The following is a 20299-nucleotide window of genomic DNA, read 5'->3' as shown; positions in this document are numbered from 1 at the left end:
TGTAATTGGATTTTCAGAAGGCCTTTGGCAAGATGCCACACATGAGGCTGCTTAAGAAACACAAGCCCATGGTATTGCAGGGAAGATTCAAGCATGCATAAAGCAGTGACTGATTTGCAGAAGGCAAAAAGTAGAAACAAAAGGAGTCTTTTCTGGTTGGCTGCCAGTGATTAGTAGTGTTCCACAAGGGTCTGTGTTGGGACTGATTCCTTTTACATGTCAATGATTTGGATGATGGAATTTTTGGCTTTGTTGCCAAGTTTGCAGATGAAATGAAGATAGATGGAGGGGCAGGTAGTTTTGAGGAATTAGAGAGACTACAGAAGGACTAAGATAGATTAGGAGAATGGGCAAAGAAGTGGCAGATGGAATATAGTGTCGGGAAGTGTATGGTTATGCCTTTTGGTAGAAGAAATGAAAGGGCAGACTATTTTCTAAATGGAGAGGAAATACAAAAACCTGAGGCACAAAAGGACTTTGGGGGTCCTTGTGCAGGATCCCTAAAGGTTAATTTATAGTCATAGTCATAGTCATAGTCATAGTCATACTTTATTGATCCTGGGGGAAATTGGTTTTCGTTACAGTTGCACCATAAATAATAAATAGTAATAGAACCATAAATAGTTAAATAGTAATACATAAATTATGCCAGTAAATTATGAAATAAGTCCAGGACCAGCCTATCGACTCAGGGTGTCTGACCTTCCAAGGGAGGAGTTGTGAAGTTTGATGGCCACAGGCAGGAATGACTTCCTGTGACGCTCTGTGCTGCATTTCGGAGGATTGAGTCTCTGGCTGAATGTACTCCTGTGCCCACCCAGTACACTATGTAGTGGATGGGAGACATTGACCAAGATGGCATGCAACTTAGACAGCATCCTCTTTTCAGACACCACCGTGAGAGAGTCCAGTTCCATCCCCACAACATCACTGGCCTTACGAATGAGTTTGTTGATTCTGTTGGTGTCTGCTACCCTCAGCCTGCTGCCCCAGCACACAACAGCAAACGTGATAGCACTGGCTACCACAGACTCGTAGAATATCCTCAGCATCTTCCGGTAGATGTTAAAGGACCTCAGTCTCCTCAGGAAATAGAGACGGCTCTGACCCTTCTTGTAGACAGCCTCAGTGTTCTTTGACCAGTCCAGTTTATTGTCAATTCGTATCCCCAGGTATTTGTAATCCTCCACCATGTCCACACTGACCCCCTGGATGGAAACAGTGGTCACCGGTACCTTAGCTCTCCTCAGGTCTACCAGCAGCTCCTTGGTCTTTTTCACATTAAGCTGCAGATAATTCTGCTCACACCATATGACAAAGTTTCTTACCGTAGCCCTGTACTCAAACTCATCTCCCTTACTGATGCATCCAACTATGGCAGAGTCATCCGAAAACTTCTGAAGATGACAAGACTCTGTGCAGTAGTTGAAGTCCGAGGTGTAAATGGTGAAGAGAAAGGGAGACAAGACAGTCCCCTGTGGAGCCCCAGTGCTGCTGATCACTCTGTTGGACACACAGTGTTGCAAGCACACGTACTGTGGTCTACCAGTCAGGTAATCAAGAATCCATGATACCAGGGAGGCATCCACCTGCATCGCTGTCAGCTTCTCCCCCAGCAGAGCAGGGCGGATGGTGTTGAACGCACTGGAGAAGTCAAAAAACATGACTCTCATAGTGCTCGCTGGCTTGTCCAAGTGGGCGTAGACACGGTTTAGTAGGTAGATGATGGTATCCTCAACTCCTAGTCAGGGCAGGTAGGTGAAGTGGAGGGGATCTAAGTGTGGCCTGACCATAGGCCGGAGCAGCTCCAGAACAAGCCTCTCCAGGGTCTTCATGATGTGGGAGGTCAATGCCACTGGTCTGTAGTCATTGAGGTCGCTGGGGCGCGGCGTCTTCGGCACAGGGACGAGGCAGGACATCTTCCATAGTACAGGAACTCTCCGGAGCCTCAGGCTCAGGTTGAATACATGGCGAAGTACTCCACATAGCTGAGGGACACAGGCTTTCAGCACCCTGGTACTGACACCATCCGGTCCTGCAGCCTTACTTGGGTTGAGACGTTTCAGCTGTCTTCTCACCTGTTCAGCCGTGAAGCCCACCGTGGTGGTTTTGTGTGGGGAAGGGGTATAGTCATCAGAGCAGGGTGGGGGACCGTGAGGAGGGGAGAATGGAATATGTGTTGGTTGGGGGCAGACAACAGATGGCTCATGTGGGGGGTGGGCAGGGGTCACAATGTCAAATCTGTTAAAGAATAGGCTAAGTTCGTTGGCCCTGTCCACACTGCCATCAGCTCCTCTGTTGCTAGTTTGCAGGTTGAGTAATAAATAGATTTTACAAAGCACTGGTAAGGCCTCTCTTTGAGTACCGGGAACAATTTTGAGCCCCTTATATTCGAAAGGATGTGGTGAAACTGGAGAGTGTTCAAAGGAGGTTCACTAAAGTGATTCCAGTATTGAATGCATGTCCTATGAAGAGCATTTGATGGCTCTGGGCCTGTATTCACTAGAATAAGGGTGACCTATTTGAAACCTATCGAATATTGAAAGGTCTTGATAGAGTGGATGTGGAGAGGATATTTCCTACGGTCGGGGAGGCTAAGACCAGAGGACACAGCCTTGTAATAGCGGGGCATCCTTTTAGAACAGAGATGTGGAGGAATTTCTTTAGCCAGGTGAATCTGTGGAACTCTTTGCCACAGGTAGCAGTGAAGAGCAAGTCTTTATGTATACTAGGCAGAAGTTGAAAGATTCTTGATTGGTCAGCAAAGAAGGAATACGGGGAGAAGGCAGGAGATTGGGGCTGAGAGGAAATTTGGATCTTCCATGATGAAATAGTGGAGAAACATGACAGGACTAATGGCCTAATTCTACTCCTTTGTGTTATGCTCTTATGGATATAACCTTAGTCTAAAAACAGGACAATTTACAATGACAAATTAACTTATCACCCAGTAGGCCTTTGGACTGTGGGAGGAAACCAGAGCACTCAGAGGAAACCCACACAATCACAGATACACACATAAACTTTTTACAGTTAGTGGTGGAAAGCAACAGCGTGTTGCGGTATCTTGGTCCAGGGCATTTTATAAAAAGTAAACTATATATGTTAATTGGAAATTTTTCTGTTTCCTGGTGCATAATATTCATTTATATCTGATCACAGCTCAAACTTCATTAATTCCTCTCAATTTTTGTGCACTGAGTTGCCAGAATTTGAAGATTAGAAAAATGTTGGGAATGTTGAATTGGAAATTTGTAATAATCCTATCTGGAATATTTTGTTTATATCCAAAATTGAAAACAGAGACGTTTTTGTTAAAATTGCTGACATTTTCTCGGATTCTTTTTGCATCTGTTGTAAGACCACATACCTAAAGATTCTTGGATAGCCTTGTAAAACTAGGTGACACCATTTTGAATATAGAATCCAGATGTGTAATTGATATTTCTTTGTAAAGTGGGCTTGGAAAAAGGGCATTCCCCATATGTTACTGTTTGCACATACACCTGGATCTTTCGAAGTGATGTCATGAAAATTCAGCAACTGCACTCTTCTGTGAATTGTAAGACAGACTTTATTTACAATTCACTTTCAGAAATGCAAGGTAACATGCAATAATCTAATCCCCCACCCTATTGATTCAAAATTCTATGCCATTATCTTTGTATTAAATAACAGGGATGTGATTTCATCCATAATTATACACATCACTGAATCAACACAACCAAAGAAATTAGAAAACACATTTGCTCATCTTCCTACACAGTCAAATTCAGTCTTTGGAGGGATAGATATCCTCTTAATCTTGCTGTAATAATTTTGCCTTTCTATACAGAATACTGAATATTCTTCGATATAATTCTGCAGGACTTGACTTACTTCTTTCAGTGATTCATACTGGCCAAATTGCTAGATTATTATTGGGTATGATGTGAAATATGAAGATTTTGTTATTTGTTCCTTGGAGGACTGTCTATATAGTACTGTGCAAAAAAAGTTAGGTGTGTGTGTATTTATATGTGTGTATGTGTATATATATATATATAGAGAGAGAGAGAGAGAGAGAGAGAGAGAGAGAGAGAGAGAGAGAGCTAGGGTGCACAGTACTGTATAATATGCAGGCATGGTGTTACAGTTTCTCTTAGTGACGTCACTGAAGAGACTCTGTAGCTTTTGCATCTCTTCCATAGATTTACTTAGCTTCATGGTATTTAGTAAAAGGATCTGGCATTCTTGGTCTCCCAAATTCTGTTTTTCTAATCATTCAGGGGTGTGATTTACTATCAATACATGTAGCATTGCTTTCAGCTACATTTCTACTCTACACTGTGGCCATGTAACTCTTATAACAACAATTGTTACTGTGCATCACTTAACTGTCGGTTTTGATCATTGTTGTTGATTTTCCATTATCTTACGGATTGCATGGAGTAAAACCATGTTTGTTCTCACACTTAAAAGTTTGCAATGCAAGAAGAGTCATCCATAACCCAAGTCAGCATCCTTCCTGTTAGTCCCAGCTGCCATGTTTGCCACATAACACTCCAAGCTTTTCCTTCTCCAGGTACGTATCAAATCCCTCTTAAATATAGTGGTTATACCTGTTTCAACCACTTCCTCTAACAACTCTTTCCAGATGCTCACTACCTTCTGTGTAAAGAAGCTACCTTGCCTCTTTTAAGTCTCTCCCATTTTTTCTCCGTTCTCTCTAGGATTGAACTCCCAACCCTGGGGAAAAGATTATGACTGTCCACCTTATCCATACCCCTCCTGATTTTATAAACATCTATGAGGTTACGCTTCATTCTCCTGTATGCCAGGAAATAAAGATCCACTGTGGCCAACCTCTCCCTATACCTCAGGCTCTCTGATCCAGGCCACATCCTTGCAAATCTCTTCTGCATTCTCTCCAACCTGACAATGACTTTCCTATCAAGGGGTGACCAAAATCATACTTGGTGCTCCAAGCCTCACCAATAATTTATATAACTGCAACATAATGCCCCTATTCCTGAACTTAGCACCTTGACCGATGAAGACCAGCATGCTAAATGCCTTCTTCGCTGCCCTCTCTACGTGGACGGCCATTTTCAGAGAACTCTGCACTTGTATTCCCAGGCTCCGCTATTCCACAACACTGATCAATGTCCTGCCATTTTTTATATGTCCTACTCCTGTTTAACTGTCCAAATGAATCACCTCACACTTATCAATTTGAAATCCATTTGCCATTCATCAGCCCATCTCCATAACTGATTAAGATCTCTTTGAGGTTCATTGTAACCTGGTTCACTAGCAACACGACCCCACTATTTCAATATCATCACCAAACTTACTAATTGTGCCATGAACATTCACATGCTAATCACTTTAATAAATAATGAATAGCAGAGGTCCTAGCTCTGATCACAATGGCACTTCAAAAGTAACAGCCATCCCGTCAGAGAATTGGTCTTCAAGCATCACCCTCTGCTTCCTATCATCAAGCCATTTCTCAACCTGTCTCATTAGCTCATCCTGAATCTAATGAGACATAAACTTCCAGATCAGGTTGCCATGCAATGCCTTGTTCAGGGCCTTACTAAAGTCCATATAGACAACATCCACTGTCCTACCTTCAATTATCTCCTCAGTTATCTTTTTTCTTAAATGACTTCGAAAGGTTCATTAGACATGCCCCCCCGCCCACACACGCACAAAAGCATGTCTGATCAGGCCTTGACTATCCAAGTTGTAGGTTTAATTATTGATATATGTTATGATATAAACATGGGACAGTCTTTGGATGCTGAAAATCCAAAGCAACACTTGCAAAATGTTGGAGGAACTCAGCAGGTCAGGCAGCATCTGTGGAAATTAATAGATAGTTGATGTTTTGGGCTGAAACTCTTCTTCAGGATTGAGAAGGAAGGGGAAAGGTGCCATGAATAAAAAGGTGCGGGGAGTGGAAGGAGGCTAGCTGGAAGGTGGTAGGTAAAGCCAAGTGGTTGGGAAGGATATGTTATGTAAGTGATGATGTAGAATCAGCAAATATATCCCCTGTTAGAAATGCTATTGTCATGGCAGATCTTGTACAGTCTCCAAAGTTATCGAAGGCAGAGTACAAAAGATTAAAGAGATTGTTTAAAGTATTTAGCGTCTGTAACCGAGCTTAAGTTTTTGAGCAGTAACTTTTCCATTGAAATGAGTTTGTTTTACCTTATGTTTTCCAACAAAAGAAATCTGATGTTTAATTCAGTTTATTCACCCTTCTGCAAGTTGAAACTCATTTTAACTGTACATGGTGCTCAAATATATACACCACATGCTTTTGCACAGCAGTTCAATGATGCAGCTCTGCAGCAGGTTAATCTTGACCTCAGGTGCTATCTGTCTGTCTGTCTGTGTCTTGTTTTACGGCGGTTGGCATCCAGCTTAATGGTGCATTACCGCCACCTTCTGCTCCGGAGTGTGCAATAGACGTACATTCTAAATCCCTTCACCCAATCTCTCTCTCTCTCACACACACACACACACACACACACACACACACACACACACACACACACACATACCCTAACCTATACTTTATCCTCCCATTTTTGACCATCCTAGTACCCTATTCCTGTTTATCCATCATATCCTATAAAAAACCCCTGTACCCCTTAAAAAAGCTAAAAATACCCTAACCTGTGCTCTCTCACCCATGCCCAGCAACCCTTTTAATGTCAATTCCTGCACCCCCAATTCCCTTAGTTTAATTCTCATCATCTCTTTCCGTACCCCATACTTGCTGCAACTCAGAACTACATGTTCTACTGACTCCTCTTCCTGACATTCCTCACACAATCCTGTCTGGTGTTTCCCTATCATTTTTAACGTTTTGTTTAATGCACAGTGCCCCAGCGTTAACCTAGTCTGCACAGTTTCCTCTCTTTTGTATCCATTACCTACCCTAGTACCTGCAACACTTCTTTGTATTTGATATAAATGCCTCCCTTTCCCCTCCCTGTCCCATCTTTCTTGCCACATTTGGTTGATTTTTTCCCAGATTACACACTTAACCTCTGCTTTGCTGATACTAATGTGCATTTCTATGTTTTCTTTCTTTAATGTCCTCTTTGCCAACTCATCCACCCTCTCATTCCCCTTCACACCTACATGTGCTGGAACCCATAGAAATTTTACCTGACCTTCCTGATTTGCAATTCTTGTGACTGACTGAAGGGCTTCATAAAGTACATCTTGCCAACTGTTTGTGTGAAAAGACCTTAAACTTGCTTGAACTGAGGATGAATCTGAGCATATCAATGCTTTGACTTGTCTGGCTTTCTACACCCATTGCAACACAACCAACACTGCCAGCATCTCCACTGTAAACACCCCTAACTTATTAGATGTTCTTCTGCTGATTCCAATTTCTTTTGCTGGTATAACCACCCCAAACACTGTCACTCCTGTTTCAGGTTCCTTCGCACCATCCGTATAAATGTGAGTATAATCACATGACAGCTAAATGCATTTACCAAATCAGTTTCATATCTTCCTTTCCTTTTTACCTCTAACAAATGCCAGTCTATGTCAGGCCATACAAGCTTCCATGGAGCTCCAACCAGATAAACTACTGAAGGACTTATCCTTAGATCAAACACTCCACATTCTTTAGCAATATCATTCCCTACCTGACTAAAGGTATCCCTCTGAAACCTCCCATTTTCCCAGCACTCCTGCAACACTCCTTTAGTAGGGTGAGAATCATTGTGCCCCTGGAAGTTAGCCCAGTGGTTTGCCATCAATTGCACCCTTCTTAGTTCCAAAGGCATTACTCCCATTTCTACCTGTAGGGCTGACACCGGTGACGTTTTAAAAGCCCCACTGCACACTCTCAAAGCCTGAGCCTGAATCACATCCAATTTCCTTATAAGAGACCTAGCTGCTGATCAATATGCTATATTTCCATAATCCAATACAGATCTTACTAAAGCCACATACATTCTCTTCAACGCTGAACAACTTGCTCCCCATTCCCTACCTACCAGTCAAACATCTCATCACATTTATTACTTTTTTACATTTCTCCTCAACTTTCCTGGTATGGTCCGCCCATGTTAATCGTGAATCAAATATAACTCCCAGAAATTTAAATGATCCAACCCTTTCTAATTCAATCCCATACATCCTTAACTTTTTCCCTACCTCAATTCTTTCCCTGGTAAAAAACATAGTTTGAGTTTTTTCTACTGAAAATCTACATCCCCAATCATAACCCCACTCCACCACTTCGTCAATTGCTTCTTGTAGTTTCCCGATTATATGCTCTATGTTCCTGCCTCTTTTCCACAAGGCCCTATCATCCGCAAACAGTGACCTATCTACATCCACTGGTACCTTTGTGAAGACATCATTTATCATAATGATGAAAAGTAACGGGCTAATCACACTACCTTGAGGTGTGCCATTTTCCACTATGTACTGTTTTGATAATTCTGATCCAATCCGAACTTGAATTTTTCTACCAAACAAAAAATCTTTAATCCAATTAAAAACTCTCCCACCAACACCCATCTTTTGCAGTTTAATTAATAATCCTTCCTTCCACATCATATCATAGGCTTTTTCAATGTCAAAGAACACTGCAACTACCGATTTTTTATTTGTCTGGGCCTTCCTTATTTCAGTCTCTAACCTTATCACTGAGTCCATGAAATTCCTTCCCTTTCTAAAACCACTCTGATAACTTGCCAGCATCCCCCTCTTCTCAAGCTCATACGACAACCTTTCTGTTATCATCCTTTCCATTATCTTACATATATTTGATGTTAATGCTATTGGTCTGTAGCTAGTGGGTTTTGACGGATCCTTGCCAGGTTTCCTTATTGGAATTACTACTGCTTCTTTCCATGCACTTGGTAATCTTCCCTCCTCCCACACTCTGTTACAAAAATGCAGCAACTTCAAGAGCGCTCCTTCTCCTAAATTTTTTAGCATCACAGAGCATATCAGATCTTTCCCTGGGGAGGTTGGTCTCGATCTCTTTATTGCTCTCACCATTTCTGCTAACGTAAATGGATCATCAATTATATCATCTGTTCCTTCCCTCCTGTTTAACACACCTGGGTGTTGACTCATTGTTCTTTCCCTTCTCCTTCTCCCTCCTTCAGACAAATTTTCTGAACTGTGTATCTGTACAAATGACTTGGCCATGATCTCAGCCTTATCCCTACTGGAGACTGCTGTTTCCTCCTCAGATATCATTACTGGATATTCCCATTTCCTTCTATCTCCTCCCATCCTCTTAATCATTCCCCATATCTCTCCCACAGGTGTTGTTCTTCCTATTTTGTTGCAAAAACCCCTCCAACTTGCCCTTTCAGCTTGATGTATAGTTCTTCTCACCACTGCCTGTGCTTTCTTATATTGAACCAAATGCTGCATATTATGGGTTCTTCTAACTAGCCTGAATGCTCTATTTCTGTTTTTTACAGCCTGACAACATTCCTCTGTCCACCATGGTACCAGTTTCCTATTCATCCTATTTTTACTCCTGGGTATAGATCCTTCTGCTGCCATAATAATTGCTGAAGTCACCTGACTTTAATTCATCTATATTTCCAGAAATGTCAATCTTTGTCAATACTTCTTCACTCAACTTCTGGAACTTCCCCCAATCTGCTTTTCCAAACACCCACTTTGGGATTCCACCACCTGGTCTTACTTCAACTCTTTCGCCCACTGAACATAAAACTGGGTAGTAATCACTGCCTACTGTTGAAGCAGTCCAAACACCCCAGTTACTTACACCAGCCAAGGTATTAGACACTAACGTAATATCTAACACTAACTCAGTTCCTGTTGTTATGTCTATCCTTCTGCCTCTACCATCATTCATACACACCAAATCCCTTTCTTCCATCAAATCTTCAATTACCTTTCCATTTGGATCTGTAATCTGATCCCCCCACATTGTGCTATGAGCACTGAAATCAACACCACACTACTTTCTGTCTGTTTTGTCCTTATACCCTTAATAGGCTGTCCAAATCCAACCTTTTACATGGATTGTAGTAGTTAATTATAACCACTCCCTCCCCTCTCCCCCCACACTTCCACCACTATGTATTCCTGATCATCTCCTTTTTCCAGTACCCTATATGGTATACCTTGCTTGATTAACATAGCACAACCCCCTCCTCCCCCTAGATTTCTATCTTTCCTTATCATTGTATACCCATATACCACAAAGTCTAAAGTTGGTTTCAACCAAGTTTCCTGAATACACACTACATCCGGTTTTACAACCATTTCTTTAATAAAGTGCTTGAATTCCTGGCTATTGGCCAGTAAGCTCCTTGCATTCCATTGTAAAAGAATCACCATAATTAGTATTAACCAACACATGACACTTCCTGGCTTGACTGATTAGTGAGGTTCTCCCTCACTTCCTCCCATGTCAGTCCTACTAACTCCAAATGGTTTACCACTGCTTTTAACACCAGCTGAATTTTGTCACTTTTTGACTTTACCTCAGCTGTACTATTAATCACTCCTGCAATAAATGTTACTAGAGCCTTTTTGTCTACATAAATCCTGTCATTTGTTCTTTGTTGCATCTCTCGTATCCCTATTGCTCCCTGTTCATTAGGAGCATTGTTCTGTTCTCTTGACATTCTTACAGCTTCTGCATAAGTGACCTTTCTTTTCACTCTTATTTCTTGAATTTTATTCTCCCGTCTCATAACCTCACACCCACTATATGCCACATTATGAGATCCTCCACAATTGCAGCATTTTGGTTGCACTCCTGTTCCGCACTTTCCATATTCATGATCACCCCCGTAGCTAGCACATCTTCTCTGCCTTTTACAGTTTTTAGCTATGTGTCCAAACCTTTGACAATTATAGCACCTCAGTGGCTTTGGAACATACACCCTTACTGGGTACTCATGAAACCCAGGAACACCTTCCTTGGCACTCTTGCTTCTTCAAATTCAATCAATACTGATTCACTTTCCTTTTTCATTACCTCCTTTGTTGTTTTCAGTCTTTGAACATTCATTACTTTCCCTCCTTTGATATTCCTCTTTAACGCCTCCATATTTATACTCATTCGTACCCCCATGATCACTCCTTTACAACCACTATTTTGTACTCCCACCCTCCCTGTGTATTCCACCTTGCATTTTCCTATCTTTTTTAGCTTGAGTGCTCTCTCAAGTTGTTCCTTATTCGCATATCTTACCAATAAGTTGCCATCATTAAGGACTTTTGCAAATACTATTTCCACTACCTTATTTGCCAGAGTTGTTGTTAGCACAGATGGGTTAATTTTCTTCATATGTCCCTGAGCCTTCTCATTAAACCTAATTATGACAACACCTCCTCTCTGAGCTTGTTCATCTTCCTCACTTTCAGAGCTTTCTCCACCATCATTTCTTATTCTTTTATTCCCTTTGTCTTGGCTTTCATTCATCCATCCCCTCACTACCTCCTCATTCCCTTTATTTCTCCCTTCACAATAATCCATCTCTCCCCAGCTGCCTACCTCTGATCCCAAATCCCTATCCCGCTCCTTCTCCACTTTCTTTTCCTCAACGCCCCCCCCCATCTTGTCCGCCATTTCCGGACCCACACAACCCCCTCCCAGCAAATCCCATTCCTTCCCCACTCTCTTTCCCTCAACAACTTCCAAACCACATTCATGCATCAAGGCCCAACAGCCCAAACCGCATCGACTGGTGCTATCTGTTTGGAGATTGCACATTTGTACATTTTTGTGTGCATTTCCTCCAGGTGCTCTGATTTGCTTTCACAATCAAATGTGCAGAATAGTAAATTAATTGGCCATGGTAAACTGACCCTGGTGTAATTGAGTGGTAGAATCTCAGGGGAGTTGATGGGAATGGTGGGTGAATAAGTAATGGGATTAATGTAGGAAGGATTAATGTAAACAGGAGGTTGATGATTGGTGTTGACTCCATTAGCCAAATGAGCTGTTTCTGTGCTTAATTTCTCAATGACTAACTTTCAGGTCCCTTGTGCTTGGATCTAATCATTGTAGCACAGCTATGTAGGACTCACAAATTTTAAAAATAGTTGACTTTACCTGCAAATTAATTGGAAGGGAAGCAGTTTTTTGTGGCATTGGTAGAATTCATCAACTAAAACCACCCCCCGCCACTGCATCAAGCATGTTACTAGATCAGCAGGTAGCTTTTGCATTATTAAAGCTGAGAAAGCTGCTCACTTTGGAGATGGCAGTGTCGCTATACCGTGCTCAGTACTAAGCACAATTACTCGGAATGGATTCTTGCCACACTAGTATATAGAAATAGTTTGTTAGTTGCACATGAATTAGGCCCTTTGGTTCACTGTGTCTGCATCGACTGTGAACCACACATTTAAACCAAACAAATATTCAAAGATTCAAAGCACACTTATTATCAATGTATGTATGCAGTATACAACCCTGACACTCTCCTTCCCACAGACAGCCACGAAACAAGAAACACCATGTACCTCGTTCAAAGAAAACATCAACACCCAATGCACAAAAGAAGAACAAATCGCGCAAACAGAAAAGAACGAATGGAGAACTCGCAGAATATAAAACATCAAACTACAGAGTCCTTGAAACAGTCCAGGAATGTCAGTTCAATTTAGTGCTCTGTCATTCATTGACTGTAAGCCACAGATCCAGTCCGCCCTGATCAAAATAACATAAGATAGCAACAATAATGAAAGGAGTAACCAGAAACATATAAAACATAAAGTCAACTGCTTTTAATACTTCATTATTTCCATTCCCTTACATTTTCTCAATGCACTGTAGATTCCACCATATTAGGGGCTATTTACAGCTGCCAATTATTCTAACAATTTACATGTGTTTGGAATGTTGGAGGAAATAGGAGCACCTACAAGAAATCTACATGATCATAGGGAGAATATGCAAATTCCACATGCACTGCACCCAAGGTGAGGATTGAACTGGTGTTACCATCACTTTGAGACAGCAGCTCTGCTAGCTGTGCCACAGTTCCATCCAAATGTTAGACTCTGATGCAGACGATGTCTTATTAAAACTTGGTTGTTCCACAGTTTTTTACTTGCTAACCCGGTAAACAGCCTTGAAAGATGGCTCGGTAAAGTTGATTATGAGGGAGAATAAAAGCTTATAATTTCATTTCAACTAAACAGAGCTGACATTCTGTTCAAAAGTTGTCAGTCAGAGGTTGAACCCATTTGGACTGGAAAAGGAGTGGAATGTTTTGATTAAATGGTTACTATGTACAAGTAATAATTATGTATTGTTGAATAAGTTTAATTATGAGATACATCGTTAATTTTTTATGAACATTATAATTTTATTTAAATTGAATGGCCACTGCAATAAAACTAATAACAGAAATATTGCAATCTGAAATAAAAACAAAAGTATTGCAGACACTCAGGTCAGGTGGCATTTGTTTCAGATCAAAGATTCAAGTTCATAACAGGGGAAGAGAGAAGATGTTACTTTTAATTTGTTGGAAGCTGGTGAGAGGATGCACAGGGCAAAGAGAAAGGTGAGGCCATGGTTGCCATGGTGATGAGCTGTAGGTGAAAATTTCTGGTTGATTGATTCATGAGAATAGATGGAGAAAACACAAGCAAAGAAATGAAAAAGTTAACTAATTGCAGAGCAGGTCAGGCTCTGTTAGTGGAAGGAGAAAAACTGACCTAATCATACAAAAGGATGTTCTGCAGGAGAACCAGCCAACCCTGATACAAAAACAGAAAGCAAAATAGCTGAAGTGGTTGAAATCAATTTGGGAAGGCTGTGATATGACCAGCTGCAAAATGCGGTACATTTCCTGAAGCTGACTTAGGCTTCATTATAACAAGTACAAGGTGGCTACAGGCAGGTTAGAGTAGGACTGAGATAGGGAATTAAATTGGTTCTAGGTCACCGCTGTGGTTACTGCTTTTGTGTATGGTTTCTCCAAAGAAGGGAAAGTCACAACGAGAACAGGAGATTGATGCAAATGTAAATGAAACACTTGTTCACTTGGAAACACTTTTCAGGCCCCTGAATGATGGAAATAGAAAAGGTAAGAAGGACAGGTGGTTCATCTTTTGTCATTGAATGAGAAAGTGCTGTGAGAAAGGGATTGGTTGGTGGAAAAGGAAGAACTTGCCAGGAAGCAAGAAAGGAATGATCCACTCAGAGTGCAATAAGGGGAAAGGAAGGTGCCAGAAATTGCACAGCATGGTCCTCTGGACATAGACACTATCCCCACTCTTTGTGAGGTAAGAATAAACGGGTGAGAGCAGAGTTGCAGGAATTAGATTAGATGCTGTTAAGTGCTCTGTCAACGATCCCGGACCTTGTAATACTGGCACAGCATCAGTTATGCAGGAAAGAGGGAAGTCTAAGACTGAAGCTTCCCTAGCTGGAGTTAGCACAGAGGATCTAGAACTGTCAAAGTTTCATGAACAACCTGTCATAAACTTCTTTTCAGTGTGTATCTGTTTTACAGCTTCAGATTGACCTTGGACTGCTGAATAAACAATGTCTCTGGGCATCAAACTCTGTTGCTGTTCCTACCCTTTTAACCAGATTTATTCCTTTGAACATTAAATACTTCAAATACAACAATGTGATGAATATTTATTTTGGATACTTATTGTTCCTATGTAATACTAAAATCCTTGACAATTCTTTTTAACATTTCAAAATATCTATAGAAATTCACCGTATTCATTTGCAACAGTTATCACCAAGAAACAGAATTTTAAAAGAAATCTTTTGTCTACTTTCTGAGATATAACCCAGACAAAATAACTTATGTCTGAAGATTCACTACACCCCAGACCTTCATTTATATTTAAAACAATTTAATTTACAATGTAATTATTCAAGTACATTTACACATGCTTAATTTTCTTTCAGCGTAAGTTCTGATTTGAAGGAAAAGTAAGCACAAACCTCAATAAGGGGTTGGTGAGTTTGCTTATATTAGAATTTCCAGCTATTTTCCCTTTTATTTTGAATGGAAAATTGATTGCATGTCTGAAAGTGGAGAGAAAACTCAATTTTTCACAATAAACACAGACTAAAACAATGTCAGTTCATTTCTTTTACTTTACGATCGATATTCAATGCCATGTTATTTATCTTTTCTGGTTTAATTTTTTTTCTACAGAGAAGAAGCCATGATCTCTGCTTCCTTCGATAGCCTTGAGGTCCTTCTTGATTCTTTCGGTCCTGTAAGAGATTGCACCAAGGATAATGGGGGCTGCAGCAGAAACTTCTGCTGTATCTCTGATCGCAAGCTTGATTCAAGTGGTTGTGTGGTAAGTGGAGTTCATTTATTATTCTGCTATAAAGTTTATCATGACCTTGTTCATGATCACGATGGTGGTTATCATGAATCTCTAGGACAAGGCAGTTTGAGAGCGTAAAGATAGCATACAATCTTTTGTTCTATCATCCTTTCCATTTGGTTTCTGTTGTAAAAATAACAATTCTGGACTGTAAATTTTGCATAGCTTTCAAATGTTTAATTCCTTTCTATTTGTGCCAGTAGTTCTGGAATGTAGGCTTGCAATTAGGGAAGTTTTGGCAGATATGTTCCAAAAGTGCACGGTTATAAACTTTCCCTTTACATCGACATACTGTATGCCTTGGTACATTATTTGCTAGTTAATAGTATTTCAGTCTGTTACTGTCTCACTGCAGATGTTGCCTGTCTTGCTGGGCCTCTCCAGCATCTTCTATTTTCATTTCAAGTTTCCAGTGTCTGCAGGGATTGGGAAATTTATTTAATTTTATCACATGTATCCTGGTACAGTGGAAAAAGCAGCTTTGCATGCCATCCAAGTTGATCATTTCATGAAACCAATAAATTGAGGTAGTACAATAGGAAAGAATAACAAAATCCAGAATAAACTGTTACTGTTACTGAAGGTACACTGCAAGTTGACAGTAAGGTGCAAAGCCATGGCAAGATAGGATTGAATGGGAAGAAGGCTGGCAACTAGAAGTGTTGGATTCAAATCTTCTATATTTCAGTTTGGTGTTTGCAAGCCAGGTATTGGACAGACATCATTCCCACTTTTCCCCAACCACCTACCCCCACTATAAATGAAGTACATCTAATTTTCTGTTATCCTCTTCTGAAGGTTATTTTGCAGGCTGCATCTTCATGTGGACTCCCACTCAAGTGGACATTTTTCATGTATGTGTCTTGGCAGGGTGTTTATCTTTGTTGGGCAGCAGAAGTGACATCTCAAATCAAAGTTGGCTGAAAATGCTGAATTTGTTATTAGTTTCAGGACCCAGGCTGAAAATTCTCCAATTGAATCTTTAATTTAGTAATCCCAATCATTGTGCACCCATTGTGTCTCTGTGTGAAATTGACTAATAACAATTTGCCAGCTTTGCAGAGTTTGGTGTAACAAGCTATATCTCCACAATACACACATAAGCTGGTGCATGCCAAAAGGTTAGGAAAGTAGTTTGACAGCTTTTTGTGCAGAATCTATTTGGGCACCACAGAGAGATGAATGCCTACAACAATCACTTGATGAAATTCAGCAACTTGGAAACCAGAATTTCTCACTTGTTCCTCACCACTAACTTGGTGGGCAAAGAGAGTAAAACCAGTTTACAACAGTATGTGTGTAGTTTCATGCAAATTATGCCTCTCGTATCTTTTTTAGATGACGTGTTTAAAAAAAATCTCAGGAAGCATATGCTGCAGATTGCCATATGTCATTTGAAGATATCTTGTTTTTGACTTTTGAAACTTGAAGCTCCATAGAATTGTACATTTAAACTGCTTATTCTGATAGTAATTCTGTTTGCATTAGTAAGCAGCTTGCTTTTTGGTAGAATAAATATTCAGCTTTTAGATGTGGAAATTGAAATGTTAGTGAGAGATCACTTTGTTTTAAGCACAACATAAGTATCCAAAACAACAAGTAATAAATTAGTCCTCATGATTAGGATCCAGTTATATTGAAAAGCTCCTTGTTTAATGGTATACCACGTCCATGAATGCTGTTACATGCCAAAGGTGAAGTTAAATGGAGGCTTAATCCACTCAGAGTTTTGAATAGGGGATGACCTCATTCCAACATAAGAAAAATTCTTTGGGAGCTTGACATGGTAGATACAGAAAGGATGTTGCCTCTGGCTAAGGAGTTAAGAACTGAAAAAAAACACCATTCTCAAAATAAAGCCTAGATCAATTAGGTCTGAAATATTGAGATATTCCTTCTCGAGACTGTGAATCTTTTGTATCCTAAGTAGCTGTGGAGGTTCAGGCATTAATTTGCTAAGAATGAGACACTTGGGTTTTAAGAGTGAAGGACTGGTTCTGGAATTTGGGCAGCTTGTGGATCTTGGTCTTGAAATCCTGGAAATACTCAGAAGATTTGGACAAAATCTAGGCATCAGCTACAAAGTAGCAAGTAACATTTATACTGCAAAATATAAGAATCATTTGCAAAAATCAGAATCAGAATCAGATTTAATATCACTGGCATATGTCATGAAATTCATTAACTTCACAGCAGCAGAACATGATAAATAAATATAGAGAAAAAAACTGAATTACAGTAAATATATATATGTATAAAATAGTTAAAATAATTATTGCAAAATAAAAGACATAAAAGTAGTAAAAAGACATAAAAATTAAAAAGTAGTGAGGTAGTGTTCATGATTTCAATGTACATTTAGAAATCGGATGGCAGAGGGAAAGAGGCTGTTCCTGAATTGCTGAGTGTGTTTCTTTGGGCTTCTGTACCTCCTTCCCAATGGTAACAACAAGAAGAGGGCATGATGGTGGTAGGAGTCCATAATAATTGATGCCGCCTCCTAAGGCACCACTCATTGAAGATGTATTGGATATGACGTACCATGATCGAGCTGACTAATTTTACAAGTTTCTGCAACTTACTTCAATCTTGTGCAGTAGCCCCGCCCATATCAGACAACGATTGCAGCCCGTCAGAATGCTCTCCATGGTACATTTGTAGAAGTTTTTGAGTGTTTTAGTTAACAAACCAGATCTCCTAATACTCTGAATGAAATATAGGCACTGTCTTGCTTTCTTTATAGCTACATTAATATGTTGAGGCCAGATTAGGTCCTCAGAGATATTGACGCACAAAAACTTGAAATTGCTCACTTAACTCTTTCCATTTCTGATCCTTCTATGAGGATTGGTTTGTGTTCCCTTGTCTTATCCTTTCTAAATTCTGCAATCAGCTCTTTGGTCTTGCTGACACTGCAAAACCACTCAACTAACTGATACAGTATATCTCAATATTGTTAGAGTGTCTAACTACCCACCCTTGGTGTTCGAAGTGATTACTATCCATATCTACCCCAGCATCAGCATCTTGGGGGACACTATTGACCGTAAACTCAAATTGCCACACAAATACTAGGTTACAGGTACAGGGCAGAGGTGAGTGAGTCACCTGCTTGACATCATAATATTGTTCCACTTTCTACCAGACACAGTTGAGGAGAGTAGATTCCTTTTGCCCAGGTGTGTGCAGTTTTCACAATATGCTAAGCTGTATGTCATCCAGTACCAAGCAGGTATTCTATCCACCACTCTAATTCCTTCAGTCATCACACCCTAGTTATCAACTGGGTTAGTTCCGCAGTACCTCTCAAGCCCACAATTTCTGAACATTAAGAATGATAAAAGTAGTGTGTCAGACTCTCCTGATTTGTGACCGTGTGTTACAAATTTCATTTTTCTTTCTTCCTTTTTGCTGGTTCTGCATCCTGGAATTTCATTTTGTAGAGCACTGAAGGAGTGTTTGCACTGGGACAAGAGCAGTTTATGAATTGGGTTCACCACCACATTCTAAATGAAATCAGGAATTGTTTGTGAATGCTTCAGTGCTGGAAATAATCACCATGAAAGATGAATTAATAGTTGAATAATATGAGACTAATGAGCATAATTATTTCATAAATTAAGTGACGGGCTGACAGAATTTTGTTCTTGTGTGTTCTGTGTTTTGGCTGTCCACTTTTCTGAAATGTAGATGTTGCTAATGAATCAATGTAGTTTATCTGTTTCAATTTAATCCTCAATTCTGAGTCCACTCCCACACAAAAACACAATGTGCTCCCTACTCTCCTGTTCTCAAACACTTCAATGGCTAGTTGACACACATTAATTGACTTATGTAACTGAACAGTTTGAATCAATAACCTATGACTGTCCTGATAAACAAATCTTGCGAAGGCTTATTTCTACATCTGCTGTGAAGAGACTACCTGAAGAGGTGAACTATAAAAAAGTATCTCCCGATCATCAAAGTTGAATCATAAAATCTGACAAGGCTGGTGTGACAGCTGAGTAACTTGCCAATCTTTATATGTTATCTTTAAAGATAAGATTTGTTGCCATCAATTAACCAGTCTTTTTAATATCTGAGAATGAATTTTGCTGCCAATCACAACTTAATAATAAGGTTTCTAGGATATTTTTGAATTTGTGAGTCTTGAGCATACAAGGGAGACTAAATTGCTGAACACACCTACTCTACCCTTCCGTTCTTTACTACTTCAGGTCTTATCCACACATGTCAGAGGAAGTGTCATCTTTGTGTTTCATTATGTCTATTTTCAGTGTCTACAGCACGATTGTGTAGTGGTTAGCACAACACAGCGATGCAGGATTGATCCCTACCGCTGCCTGGGAGGACTTTGTACGTTCTCCCTGTGACTGTGTGGTTTCCCCTGGGTGCTCCAGTTTCCCCCCACAGTCTCAGACCTACCAGTTGGTAGATTAATTCATCATTATAAGTTTTCTTGTGATTAGGTTAGGATTAAATCAGGGGTTGCTGGGTGGTGCGGCATGCAGGGTCGGAAGGGCCTACTCCACGGTGTATCTCAATTTATAAAAAAGATCCAATAAAAGTGTGGCATTCCTGGAGATGTTCCTGACTGAACACTACCAAGTGGCTTTCTAATATTGGAAGGGAAGTTAATGTTTATTTTGACAAGCTGTGTGACACTAGTAGCCTCAAAATCTGGATAGCTTTAGTGTCCTTACATTCAAGTTTGCTATTATGTTTTCAACCACTTCGTTTTTGGACCAGTTGAGGATTCCATTTTTAATGAACAGTATCAGCTTATGTCCACTTTCAAAGCTCTAGTCAGTAGAGAGAACGGATAGGCAGTAAAACCTTGTGAAATTAAGAAGAATCAGGGAAACAATTGCTTTATTTCTCAGAATCGGCCTGAGGGTGATGAATCTGGAATTCATTACCACTGACAGATGCAGAGGCCAAGGGATTGGGC

General features: G+C 40.3%; 1 protein-coding gene across 1 annotated transcript in view; it reads left to right on the top strand.

Moving 5' to 3' along the window:
- Window positions 1-20299, top strand: part of astn1 (astrotactin 1) — a 2838691-nt gene that overhangs the window by 1734935 nt on the left and 1083457 nt on the right. Inside the window, exon 11 of the mRNA XM_063063753.1 lies at window positions 15165-15315. Coding sequence (XP_062919823.1) covers window positions 15165-15315 — 151 coding nt within the window. The remainder of the gene's footprint in view (window positions 1-15164; window positions 15316-20299) is intronic.

This window comes from Mobula hypostoma, chromosome 12 (assembly GCF_963921235.1).
Source record: "Mobula hypostoma chromosome 12, sMobHyp1.1, whole genome shotgun sequence".
In the NCBI taxonomy this organism is placed as follows: Eukaryota; Metazoa; Chordata; class Chondrichthyes; order Myliobatiformes; family Myliobatidae; genus Mobula; species Mobula hypostoma.
This window is presented reverse-complemented; position numbering and strand designations above follow the sequence as displayed.